Source organism: Hippocampus bargibanti, linkage group LG11, assembly GCF_051943395.1.
Source record: "Hippocampus bargibanti isolate YZ-2025 linkage group LG11, ASM5194339v1, whole genome shotgun sequence".
NCBI classification, from domain to species: domain Eukaryota; kingdom Metazoa; phylum Chordata; class Actinopteri; order Syngnathiformes; family Syngnathidae; genus Hippocampus; species Hippocampus bargibanti.
Genome location: NC_142744.1, coordinates 13,790,001 through 13,814,000, shown reverse-complemented (window position 1 = coordinate 13,814,000; position 24,000 = coordinate 13,790,001). Strand labels below are relative to the sequence as shown.

Here is a 24,000-nt window from a genome sequence, read left to right as displayed (position 1 = left end):
CTGGAAGTGACAGTGAATGTCTGTGAAAAGCAGAAATGTGTGTGTGCGCATTTGATTGTGAGCCTGCTTGAACAGGAGATGACACATGCGCGTGTGTGAGTTTGTATGTGAGTGCATGAGCAAAGGCTGCAAGAGGGCTGAGGATGAAGATGAATTAAAGCCGCCACAGAAAAAGCAGAGCCAAGAAGGCTTTGCAGCTGACTAGATGGGAGGTGGGGATGCGTACGGTGCGTGAATGGGGACAGTGTCAGATGAATCAACAGGGGGTTGGAGGCCTTCGCTTCTTTTACGAAGAGGAGACTGGAGAGGGCAACAGGAGACGACTTATTGAGAAGCTGTGAAGGCTGATGAAATGGAGACAGGAATCGGGAAAGCGGATTTAGATAGCGAGATGGAAGTGTGTGCATGTGCGTGAAAAAAGAAGTGGGGAGTGGTAATTGAGAAGAATGAAAGGCTAAGAGCTGTGAGGAGTGTATTAGTTGTACGCCGTGAGAGTGCCATGGATCATTTAGTGACATCCTTCCACGTGCCAAATGCAGCAAAATGGGGATTAATGGCCACACTTGCGGCCAAAGTGGCAGAATTATCGGGCCCCGGGAACTCTTGAACGAAGGCTAATGTGACACGTTCAACCGGTGCGGTGTTGGTATATTCATGCAGCGCGATGGACCAAAAGGTTATCATCACGTGATAAAAAAATGTTTTGATGGGGATACGTCATAAGGAGGAGAGCAGAAAATAGGCAATGTCCCATTTAATAAGAGCTTAATATCTAGCATAGTCATGAGTACCTTGTGGTGCAAAAATTGATATCTTGTTCACCAAGGAGATATGAAATACCGTATTTTTCGGTGTATAAGGCGCACCGGACTATAAGGCACACCTTCAGTGAATGAAACAATTTAAAAAGTTTTCCAAATACGTATAATATATACAGTAAATTTACAACAGTTTTCCAACTATAAGGCATGTCAATATTATACTACAAGGCGCTACAGTAGAGGCTGGTTATGGGGGGAATTGTCATGTTAAAAAAAAATAGGCTGACGGGAATTCGTCATCAGTAGGAGAGTAAAAAAAAATAGGCAACGTCTCATTTAAAAGATAGCTTAAAGGGCAACCGACGTCACTTTTTTGTTTTTTAACTGACATCAGAAAAACGTTTTATAGCATCTAAAATACCCAAACCACGCAGTATGATATTTTTATTCAATTGCAAAACACCAATAAAAATGACTTAGTGTCCAAAATCTGCAAAAAATTGATCTGCGAATTGGGCATTTTCAGAAAGTCCTGCCCCCAGTTCGTGACATCACACCAAGACGTCTTGCATTGCTGGAGAATCCAAACAACGGCTACAGATTTGGAGAATATGCTTTCTTGTTACACATCCAGTTATGAATATGATTCAAATAGTTCTCAAGAGGAAAGCATACATGTTTGCCATCGATTAAAGAAGTCCTTCCGTGTCATTTTGAGGCATCTGGACTGTAATGTAACGTCCCACAAAAGAGGCAGAAAAATGGCGACCAGCTCCTGTGAGGAATGAATCAGCCCGTTTCCACAGGCTGATACATTCCTTCCATGGAGCTTGCCTCCCTCTGCTGGCGGCTTTTGGGTGTAACACATGGTTTAAAAAAACAGTACAGCAAAATACATTGACGTGATGGAAAGACACTACAATGAGTCTTTTTTTACGGTGAGGAGGCGGTCCTTTTCTGACGTCACGTACGGACTCGTCACCAAGTCAAAAACAAGACTTCCTGAATGTTCAGCGTGAGTCTTAAAACGTAAAATATAGCTAGATGCGGTGGAATCTTATTAAAATACGCCCAGTAGAAGTCATTTGAAGCCATTTTACAAATTATGGACACAACTTGTCCGGAGACGTCGGTTGTCCTTTAATAGCTGACATAGTCATGAGCATGATGGTGCAAAAATGGATAATATCTTGTTCACAGAAGAGATGAATGCCATATTTTAGAACGACTAGAAGAAGTCCAAGATGGCGCCCGAGTAGGCAGTCTCAGCAAGTGCTCTCATGAGCCTTGCTTTTTTTGGTTGTTTTTGTCTTGTTTTGTGTTTTCTTTTGTCACTTTGTGTTGTTGTGCATCGTGTGGAACGGATACAGATTGTTTTTCAGCATTTTTGACCACGACATTCATCAAGGAGGAGACTGTGCTGAGCGGTTGCGCCTTTTCGGCAGCATGAATATGCCAGTACTGTTTTTGAATGGGAGGAATGTCGGAGCCATTCGACTGCCATCGCTGGACACCAAAGGGGCCATTGTGCTTTTTTGCGCCTGTGATGGGCAGCATCTTCACAGCCCCGCTTTGGCCAGTGGAAGGTCAGTGCTGTTGGCAGTCTGCGGCTGGATGGATGCATGACTTGAGGAACCCGCGATAAGAAGAAAGGAGCGTCAGCGCAGAGCGCCGATGCGTATGTGGAACTGTTGCGGCTTGGAATTGAAGCAGATTTATGTGGGACAGGAGATGTGAGACAATCTCTTTTCGTCAATGGATGCTACAGCTGCGTGTTTGCTTTCAACGTTTAGCTTGTAGTCGACGTGCACGTTCCACCATGATGTCCCTGATCCACTGGTGGAAAGACGCTTTGATCCTCTCCTCTTTCATCTAGAACTGCTTCATGTCATCACAAAGAGGGTACAGCAAGTCCTGAAGAATGAATGTCTCTCTGTGTCTTTCTTTTGTCATATTGTCTCTATGCTGTCATATTATTTGATATTTAGTTGTTTTTTTTTTTTGACTTCAAGACGCCGCCGCGAGAGTGGCTGCTTTTCCAGCAGCTCATATATTTTGTTTTTCTACTTTCATTCCTTTGATCACTTTGCTGCTGTGAAATGTAAATTTCTCCACTGTGAGACTAATAAAGGCAAATCCAATCCAATCCAATTTTCCGGTGAAAAGGGCGCACCGGTATATAAGGTGCACCTTCAATGAATGAAAGAAAAGTATTCTAAATATCATATATGAATTTACACGAGTTTTCCAAATATAAGGCACACAACAGTATAAGGCGCAATGTAGATGCTGTTTACGGAGAAAATTGAGTCGTGGCTGCTGACAGTATTTACGAAACCTGTTGTGGCTCAATATTACGTCACATATAAGGCGCATCGGCGAATAACGCGCAGGATCATCTTTTGAAGAAAATGAAGGCTTTTGGGTGCGCATCACACACCGGAAAATAAGGTAATAATATTGACCTTGATTTATAAAATGGAATTGTTATGCTAATGATAAACCAAAAATACTTAAAATTTGTTTTCAAAAGTCCACATGGTAGGCATAGTCAGAAGCTTGATGCGAAAATAGGTCGACAATGACATTGTCCACCTATTTTTACCTATTCAAGAGTGTGATTTCAAAAAAAAAATGTTCGGTCACATGCATATTCCAAATTGATTTAAATGTAATGCATTCTCATCAAATTATGTACAAAGTTTCCCAGAGCAACACAATGGAAGAAATGTTTTCAAATACATGAAAAAAAAACCCTAAAAAGAAACAAATTTGACAGAACCAAAATAACACAAAATCGATCAAATGCAAATGTTGCAGTGAAATTCTACACCAAATTAACAGAAATTTAAAAGGGAAAAGAAAAGTCCAAAGAAATGTTTGGTCAAAAGTAAAAGCCACCCTGAATATCTCATATTGGCAGACGTGATTGGGCTATTTCCATGACACATCAAAATGACAATATTGAAAAGTACACATGCAAAAAAACAACAACAACATGAAGTAGTAATTCCCTTTAACTCATTCATTGCCATTCCCGAATTTATTAGGGAACTGAAAATATGACATACAGTGCCATTTCCGTATTTGTTCTGTTTTTTTTCATGTGAGGGCCGACAAAGCACTGACCATGGCCTCTGGCAATGTTTTTCCTTTTCCACAAGGTGGCAGCATTTCTCTTTTTTCCATGTTGGCACTGTGTTCCAGCTTCAGCTATTGTTAAAGAGCGATATAAACCAATATGTATGTATTGCATTGTACTGTATTTTGGACAGCCACCCTCATTTCAAGCTCATATAACCCCAGACCCATATAATTTAAGGATTAACTATTTTTTTCTGATGAAAGATTCTTACGCTGCATTGAATGTTTATGTAGTCCTAAATCTCAATATTTTGTAGGTCCTGGAATTCGAGTGAAAAAACCTTGGCACTTGTGTGGGCACTTTTTGCACCTGTCTGATAGTGAATGAGTTAATAATGTAATACTACAGACATTTTACCAACAAGGTTCTCTTTAGTTTTTTTTTCATGTCTCACATTCTTATGCGCTTTGGCGGATCAAAGTCGTCTCATTTCAGCTGTGTGGTTTCAAAAAAATGTCAATTTGGTTTCTGCATAGCCACAGTTTTTAAAGCGGTTAAAAAAGAGAGAAAAAATAGAAAAAAAATGAGCGACAGGGTTAAAATACTTCCATGAGCTATGATCGGGTCAAAAAAAAGTGTCTTTCCTCTTTCCGTGACGCAAACCACAGAAAAAAAAACATCTTGACTCAGAGCGGTTAAATGTTTTTTGTCTTCAACCGACAAAATCCGTTGACCTCATGTTGCGGATCATCGTCAACCGACCTGATATGTACTCTGGAATCTAGAAACAAATATCTTTTCAAACTTTCAAAGACAGAGATGCAGTTTTCACCCCATGTGGGAAGGCTGTTTATTCATCTACTTTATGACAGCAGGCTTTGTAATTATAGCGAGTAAAAATAAGGTCCAAACGCACCGATAAAGCGCGGGCCATGGCCTCTGGCAATGTTTTTTTTTTCTTTTCCACAAGGGGCAGCATTTCACTTTTTTCCATGTTCGCGCTTTGTTCCAGCTTCAGTTGTTGTTAAAGTGCTATTTAAACCAATAAGTATGTATTGCGTTGTACAGTAATACCTTGGTTTGCGAACCCCTTGGCTTACGAACTTTTCGTTTTACGAACGTTAAATTTATGAAAATTTTACCTTGGCATACAAACAATTTTTTGGGATGCACACGGAGTGCCACAATGAAACGAGCTCGTTCTCCTAACAAGAAAATGGCAGCTGACTCATTTTTGTCCTCTATTCTCCGCCACCAGTCTTCGTTTGAAGCCACATAATTGGTCAAGAACACAGCAGTGAGGGGAGGTGGTTTAAACATTAAAGAGACAGGCAGGCGACAGAGAGGGAGTGAGAAAATGGAGAGATAACAGTGACATTTGGACTCGTTTCAACTTCCATAGCTCAAAGGCAGAGTGTAGACTGCAAGATTAAAATTCCCATCAATCAGGCTCCACTAATACAGTGGTACCTCAGTTTACGAACCCCTTGGCGGTTTACAAACGTTACATTTATGAAATGTTTACGTTGGCATACGAACTGTTTTTCGGTCTACACACGGAGTCTTCGGTTAAAGCCACGTGTGTCACGGCACTCGAGGCTTGAGGGCAGGGCTCGAGTGACGAAAGGAAAGCGGGGAGGTTGGATCCAAAATACACGGCGAGACAGATACTCGTGAAAAAAAAGTCTTTACTGAGGCACGCATGCAAAAATAACAGCAGGGAGAGGTAAGTGAGAGATCGGTTACGGCAGACCTGACGGCATGGAAGTAGCAATGGTGGCCTTCAGAATACTCCGACGGAGACTGTATTGCGCGATTGGTAGATATAGTCAGAAGGCACAATCAAGGGAATGACAATCAGTTGTGGGAACCCAGGTGCTTGATGATGGGAGGGGCCGTCTCCAGGGAGTAGCGGAGGAGGTGACAGGAAGGGCGGGGCGCGCCCAGGACGGCGACAAGATGTGACAGTGCCCCTCCCTCAACGGACGCCTCTTGGCGGCCCACCAGGTTTGGAAGGGTGAGCCGCATGGAATGCCCGGATGAGAGATGGGTTGAGGATCCAGGCACGTGGGACCCACTGTCGTTCCTCCGGTCCATAGCCCTCCCAGTCGACCAGGTACTGCACTCCTCTGCCCATGCGGCTGCAGTCCAGTATCTCCCGCACGGTGTAGACCGGTCCGTCGGCCAACATCCGGGGGGTGGTGGGAGGGTGGTGTGGGGGCTAAGGAGCTGGTTTCCACTGGCTTGAGGAGGGAAACGTGGAAAACGGGGTGGATCCTCATGGTGGGTGGCAGCCCGAGCCTCACCGAGACCGGGCTGAGGATGGCCTCGATGGGGAAGGGACCCGTGAAGCGTGGGCCCAGCTTGGCTGAAGACCCTGCCAGCCGAAGGTCCCTCGTGGGCAGCCACACCTCCTGCCCGACCTGGTAGTTGGGTGCCTGTCTCCGATGACGGTCCGCCACCCGCTGGTTCCGGGATGCGGTGTGTGTCAGGGCGTCCCTGGTCTCCTTCCAGACTCGGTGGGCCCGTCTGAGGTGATGTTCAATAGACCTCCACCTGGCCCTCCTGTGTGGGAAACAAAGGCGGCTGATAGCCACAGGCGGACATAAATGGGGACCGACCTGTGGCTGCGGAGACCAGGGAGTTGTGGGCGTACTCCACCCAGGGTAGGTGCACGGCCCACGACGCCGGGTTGTGGAGGCACACGCACCGGAGGGCCGCCTCCAGGTCCTGGTTCTTCCTCTCCGTCTGTCCGTTGGTCTGGGGATGGTATCCAGACGACAGGCTCGCCGACGCCCCTAGGGACCGACAGAAACGTTTCCATACCCTGGACACGAACTGCGGTCCCCGGTCCGACACGATGTCCGTCGGAATCCCGTGGAGACGGACGACGTGGTTAACCAGGAGTTGAGCCGTCTCGATGGCGGACGGCAACCTGGTTAACGGGACGAAGTGGGCCGACTTGGAGAATCGGTCCACAACGGTGAGGATGACCGTCTTGCCACGGGAGGGGGGGAGGCCTGTCACGAAGTCGACGGAGATGTAGGACCAGGGTCTGGACGGTACCGGTAGCGGCTGGAGGAGTCCTGCCAGGGGCTGATGGGAGGCTTTCCCACAGGCACAGGTCGGGCAGGCCTTCATGAAGAGGGTAATGTCCCTCCGGAACCCCGGCCACCAGAACCGTTGGGCGATGAGTTGGATCGTCCTGTTGACCCCCGGGTGACAAGCTATCTTGGAGGTGTGCCCCCAGACGAGCACCTCCGTGCGAAGAGGGGGGGGGGGGGCGAACAGGCGATCCTTAGGACAGCCCCTGGGGATGGGGGTCGTCCCCTGGGCTTGCTGAACTTTTCTCTCAACCTCCCACCTCAGGGCACCCAGGATGCGTTGGGTCGGCAGGATGTTGGTGGTGGTCTCCTCCCTTTCTGCCGGCTCATGGATGCGGGATAGGGCATCGGGCTTGGTGTTCTGTGACCCTGGGCAGTAGGTGAGAGAAAAGTTAAACCGGGTGAGGAAGAGTGACCATCGGGCCGGTCTAGAGTTTAGTCTCTTGGCCGACCGGATGGCCGCCAGGTTTTTATGGTCCGTGTAGACGGTGAAGGGGTGTTTCGCTCCCTCAAGCCAGTGTCTCCATTCCTGAAGGGCCAGGACGACCGCCAGCAGTTCCCGGTTGCCGACGTCGTAGTTGGCCTCGGCGGGGCTGAGCCGGCGGGAGAAGAAGGCGCATGGGCGTAGCTTCTGGTCCATGGGAGAGCGCTGGGACAGGACGGCCCCTACTCCGGACTCGGATGCGTCAACCTCGACCGTGAACGGGAGATCCGGGTCGGGATGACGCAGAACAGGGGGGTTGGTGAAGGCAAGACGGAGGCGGTTGAATGCCCCCTCAGCGTCGGGCGTCCACCTGAAGGGAATCTTGGAGGATGTGAGGTTAGTGAGGGGGAGTGCCTTCTGTCTATACCCGCGAATGAAGCGGCGGTAGAAATTGGCAAACCCCAAAAACCGCTGGAGCTGTTTGTGCGTCTTCGGGATCGGCCATTCCACCACCGCTTTAGTCTTAGTGGGGTCGGCCCTGAGCTGCCCCTGCTCCACGATGAACCCTAGGAAGGACAGAGAGCGGACATGGAACTCGCACTTCTCTGCCTTCACGTAGAGCCGGTTTTGCAGGAGCCGCGCCAGGACCCGTCGGACGTGTTGCCGGTGCTCCTCTGCAGAACGAGAAAAAATAAGAATATCATCCAGATAAACGAAAACAAAAACATTGAGGAATTCCCTGAGCACATCATTGATCAAGTTCTGGAAGACGGCGGGCGTATTCGTGAGTCCGAACGGCATCACCAGATACTCAAAATGTCCTAACGGTGTTTTAAATGCAGTTTTCCATTCATCCCCCTCCCGGATGCGGACCAAGTGGTACGCACTGCGGAGGTCTAATTTAGAAAAAATGGTTGCTGACTGAAGGGGTGTGAAGGCTGAGTCCATGAGGGGGAGGGGGTATTTGCTTCGGATGGTGATGTCGTTCAGACTCCGTAGTCGACACACGGACGCAGGGTTCCGTCCTTCTTGTCAATAAAGAAGAACCCTGCGCCCAACGGAGACCGTGACGGCCGGATGAGTCCCGCCGCAAGGGAGGAGTCTATATAAGTGCTCACGGCTTCCCGTTCAGGTTGTGAAATGTGAAAAAGTCTGGAGTCCGGTAATGGAGCCCCTGGCTGCAAGTCGATGGCACAGTCATATGGTCGGTGGGGTGGCAGGGATTGGGCGTTGTCTTTGCTGAACACCTCGCGCAGGTCATGGTAGCATTGTGGCACGCCCTTGAGGCAGATGGCCTCGGGCGGGCCAAATCGGGAGGGGTCTCGCCCTGCCGTAGCCGACCACAGGCAGTTGGCGTAGCAGTAGGGGCTCCAGCCCTGAATGGTGGGACCCTCCCAGGAGATGGATGGGTCGTGGGTATTGAGCCAGGGGAGACCCAATACCAACGGCGCATTCCCGGAGGGCATAACTAAAAATTGGCGGTGCTCGACGTGGTTCCCCGCTACCCGGAGTTTTAGCGGGGCAGTGAGGTGGGTGACTCGGGCTAACTGTCTGCCGTCCAGGTCGCCGATCTCCTTCGGGGGGTGGAGATCGATCAGCTGGCAGCCCAACGAGTCCGCCAGCTGGGGGTCAATTATGCACCCGTCGGCCCCCGAGTCCACTAGGGCCCGCACAGTTTGGGAGCTGGACGGGCCGATTAATTCGCTGTCCAGCTCCAACCGCGTAACGGGGGTCGTGGCTTTGACCTCCAGAGGTCGCTGTGGTCGCCGTTTCGACGGGGACTTGCGTGAACCTGAGGTCTTTGGCTGGGGGCCTTGGGTGCGACGAGCCCCGGGGATAGTGCGGTCGTTCCCTCCCCCTATGATCATGGGTTCGGGGGATTCCTCCAGGCGCCGCACGCGCTCTCTGCCGGGTGTGGTAGATCTGGACCGGCTTCGGGGCCGTCGGCCGCGTGCTCCCTCTGTCGCTCCCGAAGGCGGTGATCCAGGCCGATGACTATGGCGACCAGGTCGTCGAAGGTGGTGCCAGCGTCGCGGGTAGCCAACTCGTCTTTGAGATCGGTGTTCAATCCGCGATGAAACACCACCCTCGACGCTCGGTCGCCGTAGCCGCTGCCAGCGGCCCGGATGCGGAAGTCGACGGAGTATTCCGCGGCTGAACGGGCCCCTTGGATGCAGTCCAGTAGTCTCCCCTCAGCTTCGGACTCCGTCACCGGATGATGGAAAACCCGGCGTAACTCGGCGACGAAGTCCGGGTACGAGGTGCGCAGCTCCGGTCGGGACTCTCGGATGGCCAGCACCCACGCCTCAGCTTCTCCAGTGAGCAGGCTGGTGATGAAGGCTACCTTCGCCTCATCGCTAACGCAGGCGTATGGATGTTGCTCAAACACGAGCGTGCACTGCATTAAAAACTGAGCGCAGCGCCCGGTTTCGCCTGCGTAGCGTGAGGGGAGCGGGAGTTGAAGAGCGTGCCTACTCACGGGCGGGGAAGACTTGGCCGTGAGGGCGGAAATGCGTGCCTCAGCCGCCTCGAAGCGTTGAGCCAGCATGGTGGTAATTTGGCTGACTTCCGCGATGGCTCGGGCCAGCTGGCTCGAACGCTCCGCTTGCACGGTCAGGGCGGCGAGGAATCTGTCTTCGCCGGCGGGATCCATAGGTGGTCAGAGTATTATGTCACAGCACTCGAGGCTTGAGGGCAGGGCTCGAGTGACGAAAGGAAAGCGGGGAGGTTGGATCCAAAATACACGGCGAGACAGATACTCGTGAACAAAAAGTCTTTACTGAGGCACGCATGCAAAAATAACAGCAGGGAGAGGTAAGTGAGAGATCGGTGACGGCAGACCTGACGGCATGGAAGTAGCAATGGTGGCTTTCAGAATACTCCGACGGAGACTGTATTGCGCGATCTGTAGATATAGTCAGAAGGCACAATCAAGGGAATGACAATCAGCTGTGGGAACCCAGGTGCTTGATGATGGGAGGGGCCGTCTCCAGGGAGCAGCGGAGGAGGTAACAGGAGGGGCGGGGCACGGCCAGGACGGCGACGAGATGTGACAACGTGATTGGTCAATAACGCAGCAGTGAGGGGGTGGGGGTTACAGACAGAGAGAGAGTGAGGCCGTTCTCCAAAAAACAAAATGGCGTCTTCGGTTAAAGCCACGTGATTGGTCAAGAACGCAGCAGTGAAGGGGGGGGGGGGGGTTAAACATTAAAAAGACAGGCAGACGCCAGAGAGAGAGTGAAAAAACACACACACACACGAAAGCGAGATGACAGCTTAAAACAAAAAAACAAAAGTGAAAAAAGCAAAAATAAAATGGTGAGAAAATGGATAGAAAACTTTGAAACTTGGACTCGTTTCAACTTTGATAGTTCAAAAGCAGGGTGTAGACTGCAAGGTTAAAATAGCCCATCAATCAGGCTCCACAAACGACCCGCACAAGTCATCTGTACACTTGATGCAAAAAGCTATCAACCCAGCTAAATAGAACACAATTGATGAGGAACGAGGTAAAATTATCGCAGAGAAAGCACCTACAAGGTATCATTCCTCAAGACGGTGAAAGAAGGCTACGTTCCTCATCAAGTGTTTAATGCTGATGAAACCTGGCACTCCATTCCATCAAGCCAACGACCATCACAAAGGTAAATAAAATGACTTTATTATATAGTACAGTTTATTTGTTTAATTATAATACCATAGCACATTTATTATACATACAATAAGGTATATTTTGTGTAGTTTTAAGGCTTGGAAAATTTGAAAGTAGAAAATTATGTTTCATGGGGACCTGGGAACGGATTATTCTCATTTTAACGGTTTCCTATGGGAAATTAATTTTTGGGATACACACTTTTCACCTTACACACTGTCTGGGAACCAATTAAGTTTATAAGCCAAGATTTCACTGTATTTTGGACAGCCGCCCTCTTTTCAAGCTCTTATAACTCCAGACCCATATAACTTAGGAATTAACTCGTTCATTTATGATGAAAGAAGATAGACTAAGGTTTCTTACGCTGCATTGAATGTTGATGTAGTCCTAAAACTTAATATTTTGTGGGTCTTGGAATTCAAGTGACAATGACAAAAATCCTGGCACTGGAGTGGTCACATTTTTGCACATGTCTGGCCGTGAATGAGTTAACGAGGAAAATCTGAATTTTTAACTAACTAAACAAACACAAATGTGGGCAATTTGGTAATCTAGTGGTGGAGCATCTACCTTAAAGTTCAAAGGTCATGGGTTCGATTCCGGCTCTGGCGTCCCTGTGTTTAGTATGCATATTTTCCCTGTGCCTGCGTGACTTTTCTTCGGGTACTCGGATTTCCACACATATTCCAAAGTAATGCATGGCAGGCTCTTAAATTGTCCTTATGTATGAGTGTGGGCATGGATGGTTGTCTCTGGCTCCAGCACACACAGACACACACACCCTCCCCCGCAATTCTATGTGAGTGAGGATAAAGCAAATCGGAAAATGGATGGATGGACAAAATTGTGCAAATATATGAGACCATGTGGCATTTTTATTCATGTGTACCCCTAGGTGGGTATTCATGCACCTTTTTATTGTATATGAAGTCGTCATTAGTCCTGATTTCAAAGTGTGTGTGCGCGCGTGTGTGTTTATAAAATGTGTTTTTGTAGCATCCTTTATATGGACCTGAGGAAATGTTTTGTTGACTTTGCTGAATTTAATTTCACCATATGGATGGACAAATGAAGGCATCAGGTTAAAGATAGTTTTGAGGAAGATGTTTAGTTTGCTCCTCTTTTGAAAGTACACGAATACCAGGCCCAAATGGGTAAAATGCATCCCATCAAAAAATACCAATGCATAGCTGCCTTGGACTCAAATACTGTAGCGGTTTCGAGGACCAGAGTAAGCAATTACAGTTGCATTCTTGATGTTTCCTCTGCAAAAATAGATGTGAGTATTTATATCACTTTATCACTTTAACAGTAATTTCACTTGTTCTCATAAGCTTACATACTATGGCAGAATTTGTAAGATATCATGATCAGGGAAGACATAAGGCTATTTAGATTAGCAGAGTCATTAAACAAAACGGCTATTTAGATTAGCAGAGTCATTAAACAAAACAGCAGAAAATCATAAGATTGTCCCTGTTCAGTCATCAGTCGTCACACCCTTCCCCCGCGCCTCCCAAATTATTTTTTCACAAATGCTGCCAAGGAACGTAAACAAAATAAACATGAGCATAGTGGCACTATTGAAATGATCATCAAAGTGGCTGAGGTCGTTGCGGTCAAGGTAATGGCATTTTGTTTTGACGGGTATCATTACTTACAGTATTTCGGCTATCTGTGAAACTCAGCTTCGTAAACCGCTGTAATGAGTAACACGTTCCTGTAGATGACAACATTGCATGATTTTGAGTTTTGGTTGAGGAGAGAAGATTGCCGGGTAAATCTCAGCTCATCACATCAATGATGCGGGAGAGCAACGGCAACACTCTAGCAATAAAATAAATTATGGCAACTTGCACTCTATGTGTATGTTTTTTTTTCTCGCACTATAAGACACTTCAATAAAGGGCACACCTCCAATGAATGGCCTATTTTAAATATTTAGCATATTTGACAATAAAGCATTATATATAGAGAGCTTTCAAAATCATTGCCGCTGTAACGAAATGCTTTACCGAACATTTAAAATACTGTCCAATAAATCTCAATATTGATCCATATATGAAGCACTGTATTATTATTGCATTTGTGCCATTATATATTTTTTGAAAATTGAATAATTTTAGGTAATTGGTAAAATTTTGCCATCAAATGCCCTTTCACAGTCTGTTTTGTTTTACGGCTCAAAGTATCTCAAAAGCTAAACATATTGGCCTCAAAGCTTATGTCAAAGCTACTGGTAATTACGATAAAACAGATGTGAACTCTCCTGGCAGTGAATGAGCTCATACGGATAATTATGATATAAAATTATTTTTGGCAATTTGTGTAGGGCTCGCTTCCCTGAAAATAGGAACAGTTCGCTGAATATGTCGTGTGTATTATTGTCACCAAATTTTCAGTGATTTCCACATCGAGCACCCTTGATTTTCAATAATACTCCATCCTAGCTACTTGTTTGCCATCTTGAACCTGCTTCACCCCGAGATAAAACACTGCCCTTGCTAATTATTTCACCTGGACTTGTTGGGCCTATCCCTACAATCAATGAAGTAATCGCTAATGAACAAAACATTTCCAATCAATGCGATGTGACATCAGGAGTTTAATTGGAAGCGAAGTCCACTACATCTCGACATATAGTCCTACATGTAGTCACAGCGTTAATTGTTTGTCAGCGCGGCACACACCTGCAGTTTTTACAATCCCATCTCCCTAAAATATGTATTTTTGTTTTGTACCATTTACCCCCTTATTGCTTTGCCGCATTAGTCAGCAAAAAAGGAAGGCAGGGGGAAAAAATATGGCCGTGAAAATATGTTGCGTGAACAAAGCAATATTTTATAAAGAGGGTGGGGTAGGGGGGTGAAATTTCCAGGGGAGGGGAAAAAGGTCTGGCATGTGAATAAAATAGCCTTTTAGAATCATAACATGCTTTGAAAGTGCACCTATCTCCTCTTACAAGAGTTTTTTGATGAATGGCAAGCCATCAAATTTCCATCCGTGCTCCTCTGGAATGAAAGGACACAACCATAAAAAACTCAAACAAAATCAACCTCTTGACAATCTCACATCACTGTGCGTACAGTATAACACATTTTTGAGGACATTTTTGTCTTTGAAGGATTCTTTGAAAATGGGGAAAATGACCCTGCAAAGGGTGTTCGGAACAAAAATGGTAGTGCTGAGTTTTACAAAAAAAAAACTATCGATGTGTGCTTTCGAGTAAAATGGCAGCTTTTTAGATTTAGCTTCTGCAGACTTGTTTTGTCTTTCTACTCTTGCTAAACAGAATTTTATGTCGCTTGGTAATGCTGTTTTTTTTATGAACTCGTGCTAATGTTTTGTGTTGCAAGTGATCCAACTTGTCTGCCTTTCTCCTCATGCACGCAACAAAAACTTAAATTCTATGTTCAGTCAAACCTCGGTTTTCGACCATAATCTTTTCCAGAAACCTTTTCGAAAACCGATTTGGTTGAAAACTGCCCATAATAATCAATGTCTGCTTTTTTTTTTTTATCGTGAATGAACAATACGAACACACCTGCTCCTAATGGAACACTACACGAGGATAGTGTTTCGGTCACAATGAGATGCGACATGAGGATGTGACGGATAAAGAAGTAGAGGGGAGTCGAATGGTGCATTCAGGTGCACTCATTTTAGTCGAGAATCCGAGGTTTATAAAAACTCTAAATGTTTGGTAAAGAAACTGAGATGTTCGAAAATCGAGGTTTGACTGTAGTGCCATTTTGGTTGAACTAGTGACAAAATCTGTCCGTCTTTGAAGAACCACTTGAACGGACTCTGAAACTGACTGCTTAAGACTCTCAAAATGGCAAATGTTTGTGCGTTTTCAGGTATGAATACTTTGGACGTTTTGTTTTGTGTGTGTGTATGTATCCGATCATATGTGTTGACCAAATTTCATGTTCAAAGTGAAACAAGATTTCCCCCAAAAAATGTTATTTGTTTTATGATGAGTCATCAAACTTCACTGCCATGCAACCGTGCAAACTCAAGTCAGATCTCGTAGAGTATTTTCAGTTCCAAATTGCTGTCAATTGGACAATATCTCTCGGACGAGTTGGTCTCTGAAGAACCGCTGCAAATTGGCCAAATGAGGCTAAAATGTCCACTTAGACATTAATGACCCACACTCTATGACTTTTACACCATATGTTCTTGAAACCTTTTTTTAAATCCATCTAATCATATCAAACTTCCGTAAATTGATTTTTTTAACAGCTGCAGCTGTTGTTGAAAGTGCTATATTAATAAGGATGTATTGTATTGCCTACCAGCTTTCACGTTGCTAAGGCAAAACTAGCTTTAGGGGCTATATTTGCTGCTGCTCGCCTCTTGACTGGTACTCATAATAGGGAGCACATAACTCCTACTCTGGCATCCCTTCCCTGGCTCCTTATACATTTTAGAGTTCTTTTCAAGATCTTATTATTCGTTTTTAAATCTTTAAATGGCCTTGCTCATCCTTACCTCTTCGAGCTCATCCACCTCTACACACCTTCTCGACGCCTCAGGTCTGCTGACTAAACATTATTAAATGTGCCAAAAACTGAACGGAGGCTCAGAGGGGATCAAGACTTTTCCGTTGCTGGTCCCACTCTCTGGAATGATCTGTCACTGAACATTCGGCAAGCCCCCTCGCTGCACACCTTGAAAACCAGTCTCAAAACTCACTTGTACTCTTTTTGAATTCATTTAGCATGATTCAGACCTGATCGAGTTTTACTCCCTGGTGCTTTCTACCATATTTGTGACTGCTTTATTTGCTATATAAGACAGTTATCCATGTTACATTCTTTGATACAGCTTCCGCTGTTGTTAAAGCGCTATATAAATCAATATGTATTGTATTGTATTGTATTGTATGTATTGTATTATCATACCATGCTCGTTGTTGTTCATTGGTCTCCCCTTCATTGCCTTTATAGCAGCTCCCATACTTGTTGTTCCCCTTCTTTCTTCCTTCCATACCTTTAAATTGGGAGTTTCTCAATTGAGAGACAAATAAAGGTTTTCTTGTTCTTATTTTTCCCATTGCAGGCCGGCCGGACGTGGTGGAGTCGGTTCCAGACGAGCCCACGTACAACGTGAGCAGCGAGCTAACTCTTGAGGTGAGCCGTGCCGACAATAACCAGGTGGTGACCTGCGCCGTGGACCACCAGTCGCTCGCCCCGGGGGACAAAAGGAGCGAGCAGGCACTTCAAGTCTTATGTAAGTCACATGATAGGGTAGAGGTGTTCACAGAACCCCTCACTTTTGTACTTCAGTAGAGGTACTGTTACAGTTACTTAAAGGACAACCGCCGTCACTTTTTTGTTTCTTAACTGACGTCAGAAAAACGTTTTATAGCATCTAAAATACCCAAAACATGCAGTATGATATTTTTATTCAAATGCAAAACACCAATAAAAATGACTTAAAGTGTCCAAAATCTGCAAAAAATTGAGCTGTGAATTGGGCATTTTCAGAAAGTCCCGTTCCCAGTTCGTGATGTCATGCCTAGACGTCTTGCATTGCTGAAAAATCAAAACAATGGCTTCAGATTCGGATAATATGCTTTCTTGTTACACATCCAGTTATGAATATGATTCAAATAGTTCTGAAGAGGAAAGCATAAAAGTTTGCAATCGATTAAAGAATTTTCTCCGTGTCATTTTGAGGCAAACGGGCGGGGGGAATGTCACACCCAAAAATGGTGACTAGCTCCCGTGAGGAATGAATCAGCCCGTTTCCACAGGCTGATAAATTCCTTCCATGGTGCTTGGACGCCCTCTGCTGGCGGCTTTTGGGTGCACCATCAAGGTTTTCAGGCAAACAGTACAGAAAAATACATTGACGTGAGCGAGCGAGCAAAAGTGATTGAATGAGCAAAAAGTGAGTGAGTGAGTGAGTGAGTGAGTGAGTGAGTGAGTGAGTGAGTGAGTGAGTGAGTGAGTGAGTGAGTGAGTGAGTGAGTGCGTCAGTGCGTGAGTGCGTGCTCGAAGAAATAGTGAATGAAGTCCGGCCTGTTGCATTCAGGCAGAAGCACTGCCATCTCCTGGTACACCCCGGTATTGTTTTTCCTTTCTTTTCTTTGTGCGGGGGGTGGGGTGTTATGTCATCGTGGGAGGCGGCTGGCAGATGCGAGTCGATGGTCATATGGTGGAACGAGAGTTCCTCAGTTGAGCGCATGCCTCTCATGATTTCAGTCCTGGGTTACATAACTGTGTGTGTGCGCATGCGTGTGTGTGCGTGTGTTTTCCTTTACAGATTCCCCAAACGTTCTGATAGTTCCCGAGAGTGATCTGCCTCGCGAGGGGGAGAAGTTTCACCTCGAATGTTTGGGCAATAGCAACCCTGAGTAAGACAACACGCGCACATACGCATACACGCACACACAGACACACACGCGCACACACACACACACACACACACACACACGCGCAAACGCGCGCGCACTAACACACGCTAACACACACTAACACACACACACGCAAATCGTAAATGATTAAAACACCCGTCTAGACACAACATGCTCATCTTCCATTTCCACCTCCCAGACTGAGGTTGAGTCACAGCCCTAAAACAAAGAAACGGTTTCATTTTACCAGCCGCTTAAAAAAAAATACACATTTGATTTGATTAATTCCATTCATCTGTTTAAATAAATTATCCCAATTTGATTGATTGTTATTAATTCCCAATATGAAAAGCCATCATGCGATATTGGATTTCGGCAGTAAAATACGGACCATTCCTATTCATGGGTATTTATATCAAAAGTGGGATTATTTCGGTTTGAGATGTGGGATTTGGTGCTGCGACGTCATTGTGGGAATTGGCTCCAGCACCTTTGTTTATATACATTTATAAACTCCCGCAAACTCACGTGTTATTTGTCTTTTGTGGTCTGTATTCAGTCAGAAATAGGATCAAAATACCTAAACAGTATGCCACTGAGCCATGGGTTAAATGTATTCCCTCATATGTCATTAGCCCCCTCGTCCCAAAAAGAAATATGAATAGGCTGCCTGTGGACACATATATGCGACATCAACACAATGTATGACAAACTCCAAAAAACACACATGCACACACACACATTGAGTCAAATCCATTCTCTCTTTCCTTGTGGCCTTTCTGAATTATAGATGAAGCTTCTCGCCACCCGCATTCATCGATCCCCTCTTTCCCGTACCTCCCCTCCCGACCGCTTCACCTGCCGCCTATTTGCGCCTGTTCCATCTTGTCATACCGTCTACCACCTCCCCCTTACGTCCTTCCCCCGTAATGATCTCCACTCGTACCTTTTCCATCATAGCACATACTCATAGACGTCCTCCTGTCTGTTTGATTGACAGGTGGATCAGATAGTAACTGGGGAGATGGTGGGGGAGGAGGGGAGGGTCCTGAAATACATACTTTGTAAGTAGATTTACCCAAGATACTTGGTATGAGAAATGAGATTCAAACTAGCATTTAGTTTTCTTTCCTTGGGTAACTTGGCTGACTTAAGGGTCAGTATGTGGTTAAGGAAGTTGTTTTTAAGGTAGGCTAGGTTGGTAAGAAGGTTCGTTAGCTTCTTGACGAGTAGGTTAATAGTATTTGTTGATTGATTGGTGGGTAGCTAAATCTGAAGCAAAGTTGATTAGTTGGTCAGTAGTTAGCAAGGTTGTTGTGTAGGCTGGTAGGAATCATGGTCATTGAGCCAGCAAGTCAGTTAAGGCTAGGTGTCTGCTCACTTGATCGATAGAAAAGGCTCCGCCCTTCTTGTATGGAATTTGCTTGTTCGAATCCAAACCTACCTCCATCGTGAGTTCCAGGTCTACCGCCCCACATTTAATTTATCGATCCTCCTGTCTCTGGCCTTGCGGTGTAGTAATTTGCATGTTCTTCCTGGGCCTGTGTGTCTTTTCTCTGTGTACTCCGGTTGACTCCCACATTCCAAAAACATGCACAGCAGGCTGATTGAACACTCTTAATAGTTCCTTGATGTGGTTGTGAGACAGAATGAGACAGCTGGAATAGGCTCCAGCGACCCCTTCGCCTGTGAGGATAAAGCGGATCAGAAAATGGCCGGATGGATGGAAAGACAATTGACCGGTCTGTTGGGACGTATTTATTTAGGTCAATAATTGAAATACGTGCTGTAGGTAAGATGCTTCGTTGGTATTGTAGTATACAGGTAGGTAGGTCAGACGGTCAATAGGTACCACATTTTCCGGTGTATAAGGTGCACCCAAAAGGCTTGATTTTTTTCAAAAGATGCCCCTGCGCTTTATACGCAGGTGCGATTTATATACATGTATGAATCAATATTGAGCCACAACAGGTCTCGCAACTTCTGTCAGCTGCCACCAACTCCATTTCTCCCTCTCCTGTGGGAGACGTAGTGCGTAATAACCTGTACTGGAGCGCCTTATAATGTGGTGTGCCTCATATTTGGAAAACTTTTATATAGACAGTATTTATACATTATATTTGGCAAACCTTTTTCATTCATTGATGCGCCTGATATTCCGGTGCGCCTTATACAGTATATGGAACAAGTTTGAAAATACAGTGAGACCTCAACTTACGAACACTTTATATTATGAACTTTTCATCTTACGAACGTCAAATTTATTAAAATTAAACCTTTTAATAAGCACTATTTTCATAATACACACCCACCACGGCTGGTCCATCAAGCACACGACCTTCGGATCTGGCGGAGTGATCTCCGGCGGAAGCACACAACCGAACAGCGCTACAGCCGGCGCTACTTTCCACACCCCCAACATCATTGAAAGCACACGTCGATCGCCTACTTGGAGCTTTTTGCTGATAATTTTACTATGATGAGACCGAAAAAAAACACCACAGGCTCGTGTTCAGCCCAAGAAGACACAAAATAAAATCACCGTCGCTGAGAAGAAGGAGATAATTGAAAAACATGAACGAGGTGTGCGTTTGTGTTATTTAGTGGCCGAGCACGGCTATGCTAAGTCAACCAGTGCTCCCATTCTCCAGAACAGAAAAGCCATCAAAGGTGCGTCTGTTGCAAAAGGTGTTTCCGTGCTCGGTCTCGGGCAATCAAAGAAGTTGAAAAACTTCTGTTAATTTGGATTAACAAAAAGTATCTATATGGCGACAGCGTGAGTAAAGCTATTTTATGCGAGAAAGCACAGCTAATTCACGCCGGTATCCCCATGCGCCAACCTGGAAGTTCGGCGCTTATTGAGGATTTTAAAGCCAGTAACGGATGGTTCGAGAACATCTGAGAAGGAGATGGCTGCAGCATCAAGTGAGCTCATAAAGGCAATGTTGGCAAAGTGGAATGATGTGCAGGCTTTTACCGAACTTCCATTCTGAAAATACTGTGGCTATGACAATCATCAACATGATGAACAATAATGTTATGCCTGCGCTTCGTAAGACCTTACAAGTCAGAAAGCAACAGGTGTCAATTTAGAGGTTTTTAATCAGCAAAAATGATGAGGAGTCTGCAAGGAAAAAAGAAGAGAAGCCGCACCAGAGGTTAAGTTACCAACAGTCCTTATGGAAGGTCACTCTCCTTCCATAAGCCATCAACGACCATCAAAAAGGTAAATAAAACGTTATTTTACAGCACAGTTTATTTCTTTAATTACAGTCCTCATGTAATGTGCCTCTTTCCAAACAGCAATTCCCTTTGATCTTTGATCTCCAACGCCATTCCATCAAGCCATCAATGACCATAACAAATGTAAATAAAGTGACTTTATGATACAATGCAGTGTATTTCTTTCATTACAATATGATAGCACATTTATTATACATAGAATAAGGTATGTTGTGTGTAGTTTTAAGGCTTATTTAGTTGAAAAGTATATTTTATGGAAACCCAGGAACAGATTATTCCCATTTTAGTGGTTTCCTATGGGAATTTTTTTTTAGATACACACTTTTCGCCTTACACTCTGTCTGGGAACCAATTAAGTTTGTATATTGAGGTCTCACTGTACCACTGTGCCATATACTCCGGTGCACCTTATACACCGGAAAATACGGTAATTATTTAGAGGAAGGTAAGTCGATTACTAGGTAGATCGACTAAACATATCTACTAAAATCCTCAGCTATATATCTACAGTATATTTGTATGTATGTAGTTATTCAGGTACTGCAGTTCTGTATGCAAACATCGCTGGCAGAGGTAAAAACAAAACTAAATAATAGGTGTATGACATCATAAAAAAATAATTAACAGTGGCATAAAGTTAATAATCCCAGAGAAGAAAAACCAAAGAGGGTCTCCTGCTGGCCATAAAAGGTGATGGGTTGTTGTTGTGCGAAATACACCCCCCTCCCTCAATCCTCCATCCACTGCTATTCCCCCTCGCAGTGACAGATCGTCTGCAATTAAGCAAACAATTAAGTCGGCATTTAGTGTCTGTAAGTGGCTGTTATGAAACATTACGCTCAAGTCAAAGTGCGTTTTACGGTCCCGGGAGCGGCCAGCTAATTGCTAGGATGTTACCGGTGCTGCTGCTCTGGAAGAAAAAAAATCAGCAATACAGGTCAAGATCTTTAAACGAATGATTTTTGCACGGTAAGAGAAATGGGGGGCAGGCGGCGCTAAAATCACAACAGAAGTACAGTAAATGCACTTTTTTTCCGCCCTAGCACTTTTAATTCTGGTAAATCTGCAAAAAGGCGATGTGGCGCTGGGACGTGTCAATCAAAAATGGCTCTTTTAAATTAAGTTGAGATCAGGTTACAGATTTCTACTCCTTCTACAATCATCAGGTGGAGAGGTGTTAGGCTTCAACCAATGCAGCTATGGAAAAGGGGTGTTTATGCAGATTAATGGGAAAAAAGGGCAGCCCTGTGGTCCATTAGTTAGTGCACAGGTGTCAAAGTCAAGGCCAGCGGGCCAAATCCGGCCCGCCACATCATTTTTTTTCGGCCCGCGAAAGCAAATCAAACGTGTTAAATTCCATGATGATTGCTAAAATCTCTGCCAAAATTTCATATTTTTGAATGTCAACCACAATAAAAGTCATTATTCTTGACTTCAGATTTGAAAACGAGTTATTCATTAATTTGCTGTGTGCTCTATATGTAATATTTGAAGGGATTTAAACATTCTAATGGGTTCCCCAAATTCATAACGGCCCTCGAGAGGAAACCATAACTACAATGTGGCCCGCGGCAAAAAATGACTTTGACACCCCTGAGTTAGTGTGTCAACCTCGCAGTGCAGAGTCACTGGGTTCAATTCCATCTTCAGCCTCCCTGTGTGGTATTTGCATGTTCTCTGCGGGGGCCTGCATGGCTTTGCCCCGGGTACTCCTGTTGCATGTTACATTCCAAAAACATCTAAGGATGGTGGATTGGTGGATGGATGGATGAAGGGAAGGGTGGATGGATGGATTGACAGGCGGGTCGGGTTGGGTGTAAAAGGTAGTTGGGTGGGTTTGGGTGGATGGATGGATAGGTTGGTGGGTAGTTGGATAGTTAGTGGATGGATGGATGTTGGATGATTGGATAGATGGATAGTTGTTTTTTTTGGTGGATGGACGGATGGATTGGTGGGTGGATGAATGGATGGTTGTTGGATGATTGGATGGTTGTTGGGTGATTGGATGGATGGATTAATGGATGTGTGGGTAAATGGATGCATGGGTTGATGAATGGATGGATGTTGGATGGATGGTTGGGTTGGTGGATGGGTGGGTCGGGTGGATGGATGGATGGTTGGATGGATGATTGGGTGGGTGGGTTGGGTTGGATGGATGGACGGATGGGTTTGAGTTGGGTGGATGGATGGATGACCAAAGACTAATAAGACTTGAGAAAAAAAATCCAGACGTAACTCCTTCTTATTTATGCATGAAAGGGTTAAATAGGTCAGTAGGTAGCTCGTGGAGCAAGTATTTTGTTCGTGAAGGAGAAAAAAAATAGTCAGAAGGGAATAAGGAGGTACGTAGGTAAGGGAGTAAAGAAGTAAGGAACGAAGGAAGGAAAGGAGACTTAAATATTGCTTCTGCTCCCACCAAGGTGACATGTTGTGGAATCCCAATTTACACGCCAAATCCTGTACCTCAGTAAAGGTGTCTTGATTACCGCAGCATCTCCTTCAATCTCCTCCGTCCGTCTCCAGCAGACATCGCAGAGGCCGTCGCCCCATTCCACGGACAGAATTAGTCTCTCCGGAGTCTCCGGTGCCAGCTGGAGACTTGGAATGGAAAAAAAATAGGATCCAAAGGGTGTCAGAAAGGTGTCGTTGTTTCGGTATCGATTAACGCAGGCTGGGAGGAAATGTGGCGTTGTTGGGTTTCGTGGTTGTGGGGGGCCAAAGAAGGTGATGATTGAATTTTGCCGTCTTCTTCGATTTTATAGCTTACAGGTCTAAAAAAAGCGTAAACGGGAAGAGGGAGGGTCGCCCCGATAGTTCCAGGCGTCCCAGCCGGCCGTCATTGTAATTACCACCAGAGTGCCTGAAGCAGCGTTTCATTTCCATAATTGATTCTTTTATCAAGAATCATTTGCCGTTATCGCTCTCATCGCCCGGTGGATTTTTGTTTTTTTTCGCTAGCATTGGAAAATGTCAATCCTTCGTCCGAAACACTTCTTCATTCTGCCTTTCATACTCTCATTTAACGGCTGTCCTGTCGTTTCATCGTCTTGTCGTCTGTGTGCTTTTGATTTAGTTTTTTTGTAAACTTTTCTTCTTCTTGATGCTTTCTAGGCCGTCGTCCTACACTTGGGCAAAGAAAGATGGAGAGCTCCCACCCCTGACCAAAGGCAAAGGTAACTTTCTGCGCTTCGAAGCGCTCAACAAGTCGGACAACGGCGTCTACCTGTGCTTCGCCGACAACGGCATCGGGAGCAGCGTTGGCGAGTATGTGCTGTTGGTGCAAGGTGAGGTTTCGGGAAGTTTCAATGTCAAGTTGGGGATTTTATTTGAGGGTTGGAATGGAAGGGAAGTTGGTAGTAGA

The 24,000-nt window shown here is 45.5% G+C and overlaps 1 protein-coding gene across 4 annotated transcripts in view; it reads left to right on the top strand.

Annotated features, from left to right (window-relative positions):
• Positions 1–24,000, top strand: part of cadm3 (cell adhesion molecule 3) — a 134,843-nt gene that overhangs the window by 105,745 nt on the left and 5,098 nt on the right. For all 4 annotated transcript variants that reach the window (XM_089007878.1, XM_089007874.1, XM_089007875.1 and 1 more), the window contains exons 6-8: positions 16,097–16,267; positions 17,306–17,396; positions 23,751–23,923. In XM_089007878.1, coding sequence (XP_088864004.1) covers positions 16,097–16,267; positions 17,306–17,396; positions 23,751–23,923 — 435 coding nt within the window. The remainder of the gene's footprint in view (positions 1–16,096; positions 16,268–17,305; positions 17,397–23,750; positions 23,924–24,000) is intronic.